This window comes from Ursus americanus, chromosome 9, assembly GCF_024610735.1.
Source record: "Ursus americanus isolate L20-20 chromosome 9, mUrsAme1.1.p, whole genome shotgun sequence".
In the NCBI taxonomy this organism is placed as follows: Eukaryota; Metazoa; Chordata; class Mammalia; order Carnivora; family Ursidae; genus Ursus; species Ursus americanus.
Genome location: NC_142135.1, coordinates 30,636,473 through 30,651,691, shown reverse-complemented (window position 1 = coordinate 30,651,691; position 15,219 = coordinate 30,636,473). Strand labels below are relative to the sequence as shown.

The following is a 15,219-nucleotide window of genomic DNA, read 5'->3' as shown; positions in this document are numbered from 1 at the left end:
TTTTTTTACTTAAGTAAAATCACTTTACAGAAGTTCTTTCATGTTCTATAACTAAATGGCAAGGTGATTACAATAAAATGAACATATTAGAATGTGGTATTCCTTTCACCTCAGTTTGAAGCCCCAAATTTATTCATGAATAAAATGATTAAAAGAATTATTTTGGTAAATATATAATCTCAATAATCCATTTTTGTGCTCAAGGGTTATTTACGTTTTTTTTTAACTTTTCTTTCTTTCTTTCTTTCTTTCTTTCTTTCTTTCTTTCTTTCTTTCTTTCTTTCTTTCCTCCTTTTTTCCTTTCTTTCTTTCTTTTTTTAGTAGACTCCATGCCCAGCATGGAGCCCAGCGCAGAGCTTGAACTCAAACCCTGAGATCAAGATCTGAGTTGAGATCAAGGGTCAGACACTTAACCAACTGAGCCACCCAGGTGCTCCAGGTTATTCACTTTTTTTTTTTTTTTAAGATTTTATTTATTTATTTGACAGAGATAGAGACAGCCAGTGAGAGAGGGAACACAAGCAGGGGGAGTGGGAGAGGAAGAAGCAGGCTCATAGCAGAGGAGCCTGATGTGGGACTCGATCCCAGAACGCCGGGATCACGCCCTGAGCCGAAGGCAGACGCTTAACCGCTGTGCCACCCAGGCGCCCCCCAGGTTATTCACTTTTTTAATGCATATGTCAAATGAGGGATCTTGTATTAAATTCACATACTATTTTCCTTAACATTATGCTAAGAGTGACCTCAAGAGGGGCGCCTGGGTAGCGCAGTCGTTAAAAGCGTCTGCCTTCGGCTCAGGGCATGATCCTGGCGATCCGGGATCGAGTCCCACATCAGGCTCCTCCGCTGGGAGCCTGCTTCTTCCTCTCCCACTCCCCCTGCTGTGTTCCCTCTCTCGCTGGCTATCTCTCTGTCACATAAATAAATAAAATCTTTAAAAAAAAAAAAAAGAGTGACCTCAAGAGAATAGTTGTCCCTCTGCTTGTAACTTACTATCATGCCTGGGCATTCAAACAAAGTCAAATCAATCCATATATTTTAAAAAGTTTTCCCTAATGTGAAAATACATTCTCTATGTGACAGTGAGACACGTGGAGGCTGTTAGTAATGTTAGAATTTTGCCTGAGAGCTATAAATTCATATTTAAGTGTGGAGAATGATGTTGGGATTTGCATAAAGATTGTGAATCATGGGGGCCCCTGGGTGGTTCAGTTGGTTAAGCATTTGACTCTTGGTTTTGGCTCAGGTCATGATCTCAGGGTCCTGGGATGGAGCCCCGTGTCAGGCTCTATGCTCAGAACAGAGTCTGCTTGAGTTTCTCTCTCCCTCTTCCCCTCCCCCTCATGCTCTCTCTCTCTCAAATAAATGAATAAATCTTAAAAAAAAAAAGAGAGAGAGAGCGAGAGATCATGAATCATCAAAATGTACAGAAAATTTAACCTGTCCTGAAGATCCTAAAGCTGTTTTTTTTTTTTTTTTTGGAAAAGTTTCATTGATAAGCAATGAATCATTTAATGCCATTTAAAGGGAATAACAAGTCTACCACCAAGGCCTTTGAAAACATCACATCATAGTCTCTTTTGTGTTACAAAATTTAGTAAACTTTATTGACTGCCTTGTGGGTATGTATCCTTGAAGAAATAAATTAGGTAGTTGTAAAAATAAAAGATGATAGAATACCAAAATGAATGCCAGAGTGATTATTGTAATTATTATGAATGGCCACTGTGCATTTTTTTGTGTTCGTATATTTTATTCTTATAAACAGCTAGGTGTAAAATCTGAAAGAAATGCAATTTTCTAATATTTATTTTATTTTATAAATACACATTTAATATAAAGTTATCAAAATCCAAGTTGGTAGTTATTATAGGTAAAGGGTGTTGAGAAAAGACTGTATTTTTAAATTTTTTTTAAAATTATGATATGTTAGTCACCATACAGTACATCATTAGCTTTTGATGCAGTGTTCCATGATTCATTATTTGCATATAACACCCAGTGCTCCATGCAATTTGTGCCCTCCTTAATACCCTTCACCGGGCTAGCCCATCCCCCCACCCCCAGCCCCTCCAAAACCCTCAGCTTGTTTCCCCAGAGTCCATAGTCTGTTGTGGTTCATTTCCCCCTCTGTTTACTGCCCCCTTCATTTTTCCCTTCCTTCTCCTAATGATCTCCCTGCTATTCCTTATGTTCCAGAAATGAGTGAAACCATATGATAATTATCTTTCTCTGATTAACTTATTTCACTTAGCATAATCTCCTCCACTCCCATCCATGTTGATGCAAATGTTGGGTAATCATTCTTTCTGATGGCTGAGTAATATTCCATTGTATACATGGACCACATCTTCTTTATCAATTCGTCTGTTGAAGGGCATCTTGGCTCCTTCCACAGTTTGGCTATTGTGGACATCGCTGCTATGAACATTGGGGTGTGTGTGGCCCTTCTTTTCACTACGTCTGTAATTTTTAACAACATTGCCAGCATCTTAGGAAAATTTCCTGAACTTTAAGGAATAAAAACAAAAAACAAAAAAACAAAAACCTTCCCAAGGAAAAACTAAACCAGGTAGAGTTCAACAGGGAAGGAAAACTTAATTCAAGACTTTTGGAATAGGGGACAGTGACTGATCTCAATTCTGCTGAAACAGAAGACGGGAGGGTTTTAAGTGCTAGAGTGAGCTAGTTGAAAAGTAACTGGAAGACGTTAGGAAGAGGTTGCTCAATGCGATCAGGCCATCTGTGTTTGCTCATTGATGCCTACAGAAGTTAGGCACCTATCCTCCCATCAAGACTGGGAGGTAGAGCACAATATTCTTTGGTGGTTGCATTTCCAATGGATGGCTCCCAGTCGTTGAGAAAGGCATTACTGGGTTGTACAACTGGCAAGAAACTGATAGATGCTTATCTCAAAGGGGCAGAGGAAGAATTTATAATTGCAAGCTTTCTATAGTAAACACTCTCAGAAAAGAGAGGTCAGGGGTCCAGAGTCAGGAGGAAGCCTGTCTGAAGTTGAGTCAGGTTGAAGGTGACAGTAAGAGGCTGTCTTTGTCAACCCTTCAGTTATATTAAGTTGTACCATATACATTGTAATATTTGGCCATTTTGACCTACAAAAACAACAGTTTCATTTGGTTTGATCAAAGATCCTGAGATCAAATTTCTTCACGTTATTCTTACATTCTGCAGAAGCAGGTAAATCTGGAATTGTTGCCTTTAATTATACTCTTTCTCACTCTAAGAAAGACTTAGGAAGGGTTTTCTATGTGTTTGCATACATGTATGTATATACGTGCATATGTTTGTATATGTATGGGTGTTTATCAAAAACAGGTTAAAAATTAAAGTTGCCAGAGGAGGAAAAAAAAAGTTAGGGTAAAAATGCAGACCTTAACACATCGGGCTCCTCTGCTGGGAGCCTACTTCTTCCTCTCCCACTCCCCCTGCTTGTGTACCCTCTCACTGGCTGTCTCTCTCTGTCTGTCAAATAAATAAATAAAGTCTTTAAAAAAAAATGCAGACTTTGAAGCCTGAATATTCTTAAAGAAATGTGACAAATTTGTTGCAGAGCTTCCCATAAGTTAAAGCAAAGAAAGAAGCATAATGTCCCCATAGGATTAAAGCAACTCAAAAATTGAGTATAGTAGTTTTCTTAGTGTTGAAACCTGGCACATTTTTGCTTTGAGTGTTCATAAGGGCAACATTTTTGTGTTGGTAAATATCCCACTAAACCTTATAACTGATTTCACAGGTCTGGATTTTGCTCGTTTATTTATTATTATCTTTAATGACATCCCTCCATGCAAACTGTTGGCAAAACCCTGAAGTATAATTCAGTAAAAGTAATTTGGTTACGTATTAAAATAATGGCATCCAGATACATAGCTCTCTAAAGATCGAATTAAGAATTAAGATTATCTAGAAAGAGGAAGAATGAAAGGAAAGAATGAAGGGGGGGTAAACAGAAGGGGGAAATGAACCACGACAGACTGTGGACTCTGGGAAACAAACTGAGGGCTTCAGAGGGGAGGGGGTGGGGGAATGGGATAGACCGGTGAAGGGTATTAAGGAGGGCACGTATTGCATGGAGCACTGGGTGTTACACGCAAACAATGAATCATGGAACACTACATCAAAAACTAATGATGTACTGTATGGTGACTAACATAACATAATAAAAAAGTTTAAAAAAAAGACTATCTAGAAAGAATTATGTCAGACAATAGTACACACTTTTTAATTTCTTTTTTTTGTAACTGAACCTTTGGTAAGAATCAGGTAATACAGATTTTGAGAGAGTTTGAAGTTACCAATTTTGGGAGGTGAATTGGGAGTTCCTCTGTCCTTAATAGATGGAAGTCCATATGGTTTAACAATTAACCAAGGGCAGGATGGACTTGAAAAAACCTCTTTGGGAATGTAAGAAGACCATTTAGGATATAGATCTTATAGCTGCATACTCAACTGGCATACAGGGTCTATTAAAATTAGAATCCATTAGGATTATGGTTCTTTCTCTTTTCCCCTATAGTTGCTCATATGTCCTTGTATATACTCAAAATTTTCAGAGTGCATTTTATTTTGTTTCATTTTTTTACATGATGGCATCTATGTTAGACAGTGAATTCTTTATGTGCAAAGACCATATTTTATTAGTCTTGTGTCTTTCATAGTTAGAGTCTGGTACATAATAGGGCACACAAAATATTTTGTTGATTCTATGAATGATTTAAGAAAACTGAAGAAGTTTGATGTTTAACATTGTATATCAAATATGTAAAATTACCAACAAACCATGCACTGATTGCACCTCACCTCTGCCCCATGTTTGTTACTTTGCAGTAGGTACAGAATCATAAGATATTGTGGTTGAGGCCACCGAGTCACAAACATAATGGCAGACAATGCTAGTTTTCTCCCAATACCCACTTTTATCCCCAGTTTCTAGCAGGCGCCTTGATTTGTGGCTGCCTAGAGTAATGGCTGCATTTCCCAGTCTCCAATAGAATAAGAGCGGCCAAGTGACTAGGCTCTGTCCAGTGAAGTGCAAGCAGAAATGTCATGTGTAAATTTCAGAAAGCATCCTTCTTTCCTTCCTCTTCTTGCTGAATGGAACACAGACACTCTCTGGAGCTCAGTGGCCACTTGGAACACATAGGGGGAACCACGTGTCGAGAATGTTAGAATGACAAGAAGGAAGCCTCCATTTCTCGTGTTTATAGAATTGCTGTATCTGCCTTGGACTTCTTAAGACTCAAGATTTGTTTATAGGAGAGAGAAATAAACTGTCTTTTCTAAGCCACTCTGAGTTTGGATTTTTTTTTTTTTAACTTGCAGCCAAACCTAATGTTAGTAGTTTGATGCATATCTTCTTTAGAAATCCTTCCAAATCCCTAAGACTGGGCTTTGCTCAGTCTTTTTGCTTCTGTATACTCCGTATAAACCTTTATTAGAACACTTACTCCATTTTATTATAATCATCCTTTTTTTACATAAAACATTCTTTGAAGGCAGAAACATGTCTTATTTGTCATTTATCCTTATCCCTGAACTGTACCTGGGATAGTGTATGTGCACATAGTATAGCCTCAATAAATGTTGTTTAATTGAACAGTACTGGGTTAATGACCTGAACTGAAGTCCCTGATACAGTGCCACAGAATTAATTGTGCCCTACGAAAATTATGGTTCAGGATCCTAGGACATAGTGCAGAGTAGATGCTCATAAAAAGCGTGTGGAAAGATTAGGTAAATACATACTGGCTTGCCTCCTGCATGTTACTCAATATAAATGCTCATTTGCTCAGAAGTAGTAGTGAATGACTTTTTTTGTGACAGCTTTGGACATGATAATAACTTGTGCCAAGAAGCTTTTTTTTTTTTTAAATGTATGCGATGGCCAATTAGGATCTTTGTTTTGATCCTTTTAGCACAAGTGTATAAAACTAATTTAGAGAGCATAACTGATTGACCATATGGAGAAAAAAATTGGTGCATCTAAAAACACATTCTGTTCTTTCCCTGCATTCTCTACTTCAGGGAATGAACATTGCATTAATCTTTAAACTTCGTTTAATGGTAAAGCATTCAGCTTGTCATATAGGGTTGATTTAATTTTATCTGTGGCTTATAACATGTCTTATATTTTAAGAAAAATGTATTTTTTGTGTGTCTTATGCCATGACAAAACTATTGATCTGGATGAAATACGTTTTTGAAAAGTCACAGAGACTGGGTTCTACAGATACCATTTTATTTCTTTTCTTTATAGGTTACTTCAAACTGTAAGTGCATCATTCCAGCAGCAAAGCTAAAATTCCAGTTCCCAGTAGTCTTGTCTACTCGACCCACTCATTCCCTGTTCTGAAATCTAGAGAAGACTGCTCCACAAGACTCCTCCGTAAATTGCTGCAATGTCTGTATCTAATTTATCATGGTAAGTGGATTACCTTCTAACCTAATCCCAATGCATGCATATCCTCAAGAATATTGTGTGAGTACGTTCTACTGTCAGAGCTGGAGCAGAGAAAGTACGTCAGAAGTCTGGTTTCCAGAGATTGGTGTCCTGGGTTAAGGTAAGGAAAGTTACCTAGAATTAAAACTTTAACACTTTCAGCACTGTGGTATTGGGACTCTGGGAAGGGTCCGAGCCTTTTATGAATCCCAGTGACCTCCATGCCTTTCTTTCCAGACATCCTAGTGGAGAGATAAGTAGGAATTAAACACTCATTCAGTGGTCCTAGCTACTGTTATAATCCCAGCTACAGGAATAACAGGCTGTAAGGGATGCTGTAAGGATTGGATAGGTATTTTCTCGTCAGTACTTTTCTTCAGACTTCCTATTAACAGATCTACCCAAACTAAACTGAATAGAACTCTAATATGGAAGAGAAAATTCCATTATAGATTCATATCTTTAAATAGCTGGCATTCCGAATAATGTTTAACTTCCAGTTCATGTTTAAATGCTGTTTGTAATTTAAAATAAGACGTATGGGGGCTCCTGGGTGGCACAGCAGTTAAGCGTCTGCCTTCGGCTCCGGGCGTGATCCCGGCGTTATGGGATCGAGCCCCACATCAGGCTCCTCCGCTATGAGCCTGCTTCTTCCTCTCCCACTCCCCCTGCTTGTGTTCCCTCTCTCGCTGGCTGTTTCTATCTCTGTCAAATAAATAAATAAAATCTTTAAAAATAAAATAAAATAAAATAAGACATATGAAGATTTCTTTGGCATATAATCAACAACTTTTCTATGGCATCGAAGAGCAATACTAGTGGGGATGAATTGGAAGCCACGTTTTAGGACCTGGGATTTTTTTTATAAATATGAAGAGCTGAATAAGTGATATGATACAAGTTCACAATATTCAATATGTGAATATTAGAAAGACCTGGTAATCTCGCCCATTTTCATAGGAGCCCGTCTCATCCTTGTCTTGGTTTGTACTGGAAATATAGATAGCATGAAAGACTGGTTTCTGCCACTTAGCTCTGTTTATTTTTAGTTAAGTAAGCAATTTCTTTAGGGCAATGGGTAGAATTATTTATTCAGATTTAGAGTAGTGTTTCCAAAGGACCCAGTTTTTATGGACTCCCTAGAACTGGATTCTACTGGGTGCTAAGGATCTCAGTTTGAAAAAAAAAAAAAAAAAAGAATTAAAGAAGCTAAAATATATTCTGTAAAAATAAATGAAAAAAGTAAGTTATGAATTATTACTGTAAAACATTTTATATTATTAAAATAAAATCACCATTAAAATAAGAAAAAAATTCTGTAGAATGTGTGAACTCCTGCAAACCCCTGGAAGATATTTTTTAAGAAATATTTATTTATTTGAGAGAGAGAGAGAGAACAACCAGGGGTGGGGGGGGAGAGGAGAAGGAGAGGGAGAAGCAGACTTCCTACTGGACAGGGAGCCCAATGCAGGGCTCGATCCCAGGACCCCGAGATCATGACCTGAGCCAGAGACAGATGCTTTACCAACTGAGCCACCCAGGTGCCCCCAAACCCCTGGAAGATATTAAGGATGGATTTATTTAAAGAAATTTATTTAAGGAAACATGGCAAATGCATGTGTTGGAGATGAGTCTTCAAAAACAGGGTGCATGCCAAAGAAGAAAGAAAAAGATGAAGGTGGGGACAGGGAGGAGAACAAGGAGAAGGAGGAGGAGAATGGGGGAAAGAGACAAATAAGAATCAGGAGAGGGTGGAGGAAATTAAAACACAGGTATGATTGTCATATCTCAAGATAGGGTGTGGTGTGGTCTGGTTCCCAGAATCAGGACAGGGCAACCATTTGAACCTGCCCTTGGTACGTACCTCAGCTAACAGCTGGCTTGATGTGATGTAATGTTTTGGTCAAAGGCCATCCCTTCAATGTGATATTAGGGCCATTCAAAACACAGTGAACTCCACAAAAAGAAGAGATTTTATGTTGTGGTTCCAGCCCAGTTGTCTAGCACAGCTCTTAGAATTTAGTAGCTATTCTATACATTTATGCTGTGCAAATGAGTGAAAAAATGCAAAATAGGTAATTCAATGGCAAATTAATATTTTCATTCTAAAAAACTTTTTGATTGTGGGATATCTTACGGAATTCACATATCCAAAATTTGTTAGAATTCTTTCCATCTCAAAGGTACAAATTTTACAGAAATAATTCTTGGATATTTCCATCCAATTGTACCCTTAATTCTGGCTACAACTAATGTTCCATGTTAAATTTCCATACAGAGAGCTCTTAATTTCTTTTACCAGTGTTACCCAACATTATACAACAGTGTGGAGTTTGGCACTAATTACATTAATTTAGTGAAATTGTTAGAGTCCAGAGTCTGGCTCTCTGTTTTAAAATTCAGAAACTAAGACATGAAAATGTTGACAGACATTGGAAAAGAAACTGTTTTGATAGATACTTAATTTAAAATAAGATATGTAATTTTTAACTGCATGGTATGCTTGATTTGGCCTGACCAGTGCATTTTGTAGCTATTGTGAAAAACTACATGGGAATCTAAGTCAGAGGTTTGGCTGATGATCACATAATTATCTCAGGGAGAGTTATATGCTTCTAGTGTTCAAGGGAATCCAGATAGCGATAGGGTACACCTGGTGTGATAGGTCTGTCTCTAAGGATGTATCTGCCAGACACTCCCATCTATTTCTCAGGGCAGCTTCTTCATGTTTGGGAATTAGAGTAACACTGTCAGTCTATCTCTGTGATTCTTTAGAGCTCCACTTCTGCCAGACTCCCCTCTGTTTGGGTATCTCATTAATGTTAGTAGAGTTTATAGTCAAAACCCACTTGAATCTGTGAACAGTTTGGTCTGCTTACTATGACATTGTACATATCTAACCATATCCATGTGTTCATTTTAAAAGTTAGCTCTGAGGCTTAATGGAATGGGGGTGCCTAATTGTGATCCCTGCATGCAACCGAAGATTTTAGAAAACACACATTCATGTTAACAACATGAGTATTAACAACTATCCAAGCAATCCTCCCAGATTTTCATACCTAGTATAAGAAAATTATTTTTTTAATACATATTAAAAAAAAAAAAACTTCCTTGCTCTAGTAGTTGTGGGTATGACATTTGAAAAACAATATAAAATAATTTGGCCATTTCATACAGAATCTCCAAAAGAAATACAATCTAGGAAATGTCCAAGTTTCTAGGAAAGTACACAGTGCCAGTCAGGTAAGGAGAGTGGTAGGAATTGATTTTAAGAATCACATGGTAACATACAACAGATGTTTCAGGAATCTTCCTGTTCAGTAAATAACCAGAGGGAGGCAATGATTGAATTAACTTTGGTTGAGATAGAGACAAAGGGATGTACAAAATCAATTGCAGACATCTATGAACAGGTGACAGATTCCAGGCTATGATCTGAGGGAAAGAATTGCTGTGGTTGCAGAGGTAATTAACAGGAGACATGAGAAAGCAGAGAGAATTGAAAAGAGTCTGACTTTAAAGCACAAAGAAGGAAATGGTGTGATAACAAGGAGTATTTGAAAGGACTTCTAGTGCTTCTTTCCTGATAATCATCTTCAACCTGTCTGTTTTTGAATATTTTTATAAGATTATATGTAACATATATAATGTATGTATATATAATATATATGTGCATGTATGTAATGTTTCAAAACATTTGTTTCAAAACCTTCAATTTTTATGACATGAAAGCTAAGTAAATATTATCAAGAGTGAACATTTACATGGCATTTACCTTGTACCAGACAGTTTTTTTAGACACTTTGTGGATATTCACCCACATACTCCTCACACCACCTTATTAGTGATGTAGTGTTGCTATTTCCATTTCCACAAGTGGAGAATTCAGGCACAAAGTTTAGCAGAAAGTTGCCCAATATGGCACAGCCACTAAGAAGCAGAGTTAGGAAATGGATGCAGGCAGCCGGTTGGTAACCATAACCACTAAACTATCCGTATAAACAAATACTATCTCGTAAAGCGATACCCTTGCTATGTGCGTGTGGCTTCAAGGTGAGTGCCCGAGTTCCCATTTCCAGCCATAATGTTTCCCTTAATTTCCTCAAATATATATATCCTGGGGCCTCTCCTGGAAGGAAGTAAATATCTGGACCCGGGAACACTATCAGGCATTAGAACAGTATTGAGGGTAGAGTGGCGGTAGTGGACCAGCGCCCTAATTTCCTAGAGGACGTGAAGAGGTTGCTGCTATCAGAAACTTAGGTGAACCTTCAAAATTATATAAGGTGAGCTACCTGAATGACAAAATATAAATCTTAGTTCCACTTGTCATGTGACAGGCTAGGCGTTGTCAGTTTTTCATCACGGTACAGAGGAAGCACAACAGAGAGGTATCGGCACTTTGCTATAATTAAACTAAAATGACTCTTCCATTGCCCATCTCATGGAGACCCTCCACTACTAAATCAAGTACTTTCTACTCTCCCTGGCCCTACTGCATCCTGTTATATTAGTGTTACTGCACATATGTTAACCAGTATTCACAGAGAGATCCTAGTGGTGGCTTAACTGATTTTGCCAAATGTTGTCTTTTTGACCCCAAATTGTTTTTCATTGTGACACCTGTGCACATTTCAGCTTTTGTTCACAGCATCTTAAAGACTGTGGCACCTGACAGAGGTGAAGGTAACTGAACTAAAGCCAGGTATGGGAGAAAGAAGACACTGGATGAATGAAAGAGGCCAGGTAGCCAGTCAAATATTGAGAATCTGTAATGTACTGTGCCCTAGGCTCACTACAGGGATGCAGTCCTAATGGGAAGTAATGACTCCTCCCATAGGAGCTCATCTCTTAGCCAAGAAGACTAAGTAATCAAATAACTGACTTAATGTACTAAGTGCTCTAAAAGGTACATCCAGGGTGGGGCACCTGGGTGGCTCAGTCTGTTGAGTTGCCAACTCTTGGTTTAGACTCAGGTCATGATCTCAGGGTGGTGGGATCGAGCCCCATGTCAGGTCCCACACTCCGCGGTTAGTCTACTTCAGGATTCTCTCTTTCCCTCTGCCCCTCTCCCCATGCTCTCCCTCTCTCTCTAAAATAAATAAATAAACCCTTAAAAGAAATAAATAAAAATAAGTAAAAGGTATGCCCAGGGTGTTTGGGCAAACAAAATGGATATTTGTTTCTCCTGCAAGGGAAGAAATGGCTTATTTTTCAGGAGTGCAAATATGTCTCTTGCGTTTACTTCTAAAAATAAAGGAGTATGCTAATTATGAAGCGTCAAACACTATAGAAAAATATAAAGCTGCAATAAAAAATAACCAAAATCCTACCATACGTAGAAAGCCACAGTTATAAATGCTGAGATATATTCTTTTCTACTTATCCTCACTGAACTCAAACCATGCATGATATTTTGCCATCTTCTGTTTTCACCGTGTAATTTCCATATCATCTCTGATGGAGATAGAGCAACATCATCGTGTGTAAAGGCTGGGTCCCATTGTGTCGTAGTAGCGTTATTGATTTCACTCATTTAGATTGGACCTTTTCTGATCTTCACCTTTCACTATTGTAAGTACTTCTGTTGTGAGGAAAATTTTTAAATACTGCTGGGTCACAAGGTCCTGTGTCATTCAGAGCACCTGGTGAGGCCCTATGTGGTAGCTCTCTGGATTGCAGACATCAAGGCTAGGGAGAAAATATGTTTCTGAGAAAGTGTCTTGTCAACTCATCTCCTTTTTTACTTTAGAAAGGACCTATCTTATACACTATTTTACCAGATTTAGTTCCTTATAAATACTGAAGATGTGCTAATTGTCAAGGAAATGTTGACTTACAGCTGATTAATAGAATCTTATTAAAAGTCAGCAAACCATTCCATCATGGATGCCCATAGATTGGAAATACAGTAATGTCTGAATTGTCTTAGTTATTGATGTATTGACTAAATTTAGAAGTGGCAAATGGTCTTTATAGCATATGCTTATGGTATAAAATATTATTATGAATGCTGGTAAGTTCAGTAATGCTCTCTCATAGGGGGTGAAAACTAATTTGATTTCTCTTCTTTAACCAAACAGTGTGTTAGAATTCTAGAAATGAGAAAGATGCAAAATTAGAAGTGTAGATACTTTTCTTTGTCAGATTATTCACATTATAATGTTTTTATTTAAGTTCTTTAATGAGTAAAAGAAAAAGTGAACCCTCTATATCATTCTTTGTCACCAGTATTTAGGAGGGGAAAAAAAAGATTCTGGAGAGACGCTCGAAGAAGTCTATTTATACTAAAGACAGGGGAAAAGTCAGAATCTTTTCTCAAAGGTTGCTTTAACCACTATTCTGCAAACTACTTTTCCTATTTACACTGTTAAATAGCAGGCTCTCAGGGGCAATATTTGCAGTGGCAGAGGAAGTAGAGACTTGAATTATCTCTTTTTGAAGGGCTCAGAGCTCACAGTGGGGAGAAATGTGGATAAGTAGAGAGATTGCAAAGAGAAATTTTTTACCCTGAGTTGTATAGTAAAGGGTAAAAGTCAGAATTGTCAACAGTCTATTATTGGGAGAAAGAGAGAAAGACAGAAGGTTAGACATAAATATAAAGCTAATATTTCTAATTGAAAAAAAGATGAGGCTTCCTGAGTTAGGAAAAGCTTAGATGGTGAAATACTGTATTTCCCAGGATACTAAGCACATGTTGAATGAATGACTATTATATTAAAGTGCTGGGAAGAGATAGTGGGTTTGAGAGCCTAAAATTTTAAAGCCTTCATGTGAATGGGGATGTTCAGCTTGTAAAGGAGTAGATACAGAATACAGAACAGTAAGTTGAGTTTAAGAGAGAATAAAGAGCAGATGTCCTAGGAAAGAAAGAGAAGAGAGAATAAAATAGCCAAAATGAAAGCTCAAGAGGAATAGAAATATGTCTCCAAAATCACATAGCACTTTAAGTGTGGTGATTTGGATGAAAGTCTGTTTACCAAATTCTGAAAATTTTCAGTATGTCTTTCTTTTTTTTTTTTTTTTAAAGATTTTATTTATTTATTTGACAGAGATAGACAGCCAGCGAGAGAGGGAACACAAGCAGGGGGAGTGGGAGAGGAAGAAGCAGGCTCATAGCGGAGGAGCCTGATGTGGGGCTCGACCCCAGAACGCCGGGATCACGCCCTGAGCCAAAGGCAGACGCTTTAACCGCTGTGCCACCCAGGTGCCCCTCAGTATGTCTTTCTAGTCATAATATGCCTTTTCAAATAGAAATCCCTTCATTATTAACACAATTGATCCTATTTTGATTTGGGCTTGACACCTTAAGTAAACACATTATATTTTTAGTATCCCTGATCATGTTTGGCTTTGAGCTATGTGGCTTTAGAAATAGCTTTTTAAAAATTAAACATTTATAAGAAACCTCCTGGATATTTTTCTCCATATATCAACCTCAATTCTTTCCCCTTGAATAATCAAATAACTAGTAAAACACAATATTCTATTTTTGTTCTTAAACATTAGTGCCAACTAGACATGAACCACATTTTGAACAAAACTGGTAAATTTTGGTCAGCTTAGAGGAGTTTGTTTTCTTGTGGAGTTAATGAATTTGGGTTTGCAGTTTCAATTCTCACAGAGACCAATTAGTTCTACTGTCTTCCGTGGCCAAAGCCTACACCTGTAACTTCGACCAGCCCTCCTTCCCAAACTTGTTGTTGGTCACAAGTCATTAGGAACAGGTGATTGATTATCATCAATGCAGTCAGTATCGGAAAAATGTATACACACTAAAGTCAGGTGCTCTTTACGGATTGATAATGGGTCACATCATCTTCCTTTTGAATGTCATCCAGGTTTATAAACATGCTTTGAAATACGTCTTTTCATCATTCTCAGGAGAATCATAATTTTCTTTCCTGTGGAAGAACTGCAATGAATAATTACAGCAATATTTCCTTAGACTGTAGAAGATTTAACATGAAACTGGGCAGTCCATTGCAAACCTTAAAGGCTAGAGTTACTAAATACTAGCCCTTTTTGGGCTTGAATAATTAATATAAAGGCCAGTGAATGGTCTATGTGATAATTTTAATTATTAAAAGTTATGTAGACTAAGGTATGTTATTTTCAGCATGAGCAAAATTAAATTTTGTAATCTTAAACATCATTTGCTGTTGGTGCATAAAATTTTCAGTGATCATTTCATCCTGGTATATATATCCCCATTATCTTTTTTTGTTTGTTTACATATTGGATTTTATTTTTTATTTGTTTTTAAGATTGTGAAGAGAGTTTACCTTGGTTTTAAAACTATTGCAGTGTAATTGAGGAAAAGAAAACACTTTTCAGCTCAATTGGATGGTCATTAAGAGGGTTAGATGTATTCATTTATACTTGGTTTTATGTTCTTTTTTAAAGAATAGGTTTGTTGTTATAAGTTTTATAGGACTTTAAAAGTAATTCCTGGGCAGTTAGAGAGATGGATAAGTATAGGTTAGTTTTATCTAGACTAGCAGTACATTAATTTTATGTAAATTAGAAAATATTTTCTTACATTTATATTCATTCATATCTTCATTCAACAAACACTTTCCAGTGCCGGCAATGTGTAGTTTTCAATGCTGTGGATAGGATAGAATGATGAATGAAACAGAAGTCCCTGCTTTCATTTAAGCTTACATTCTAGTGCTGAGGACAGATATAAACAGATAAACAAATATGTTTTGTAATATCAGATAGTGATAAATATTTTGAAGAATAACCCAGCAGAA

The 15,219-nt window shown here is 37.3% G+C and overlaps 1 protein-coding gene across 2 annotated transcripts in view; it reads left to right on the top strand.

Moving 5' to 3' along the window:
* The window catches only part of OXR1 (oxidation resistance 1), a 433,246-nt gene that overhangs the window by 79,533 nt on the left and 338,494 nt on the right, over positions 1-15,219 (top strand). For both annotated transcript variants that reach the window (XM_045805802.2, XM_045805804.2), the window contains exon 2: positions 6,275-6,439. In XM_045805802.2, the coding sequence (XP_045661758.2) occupies positions 6,417-6,439 (23 nt within the window). In that variant the 5' untranslated portion in view covers positions 6,275-6,416. The remainder of the gene's footprint in view (positions 1-6,274; positions 6,440-15,219) is intronic.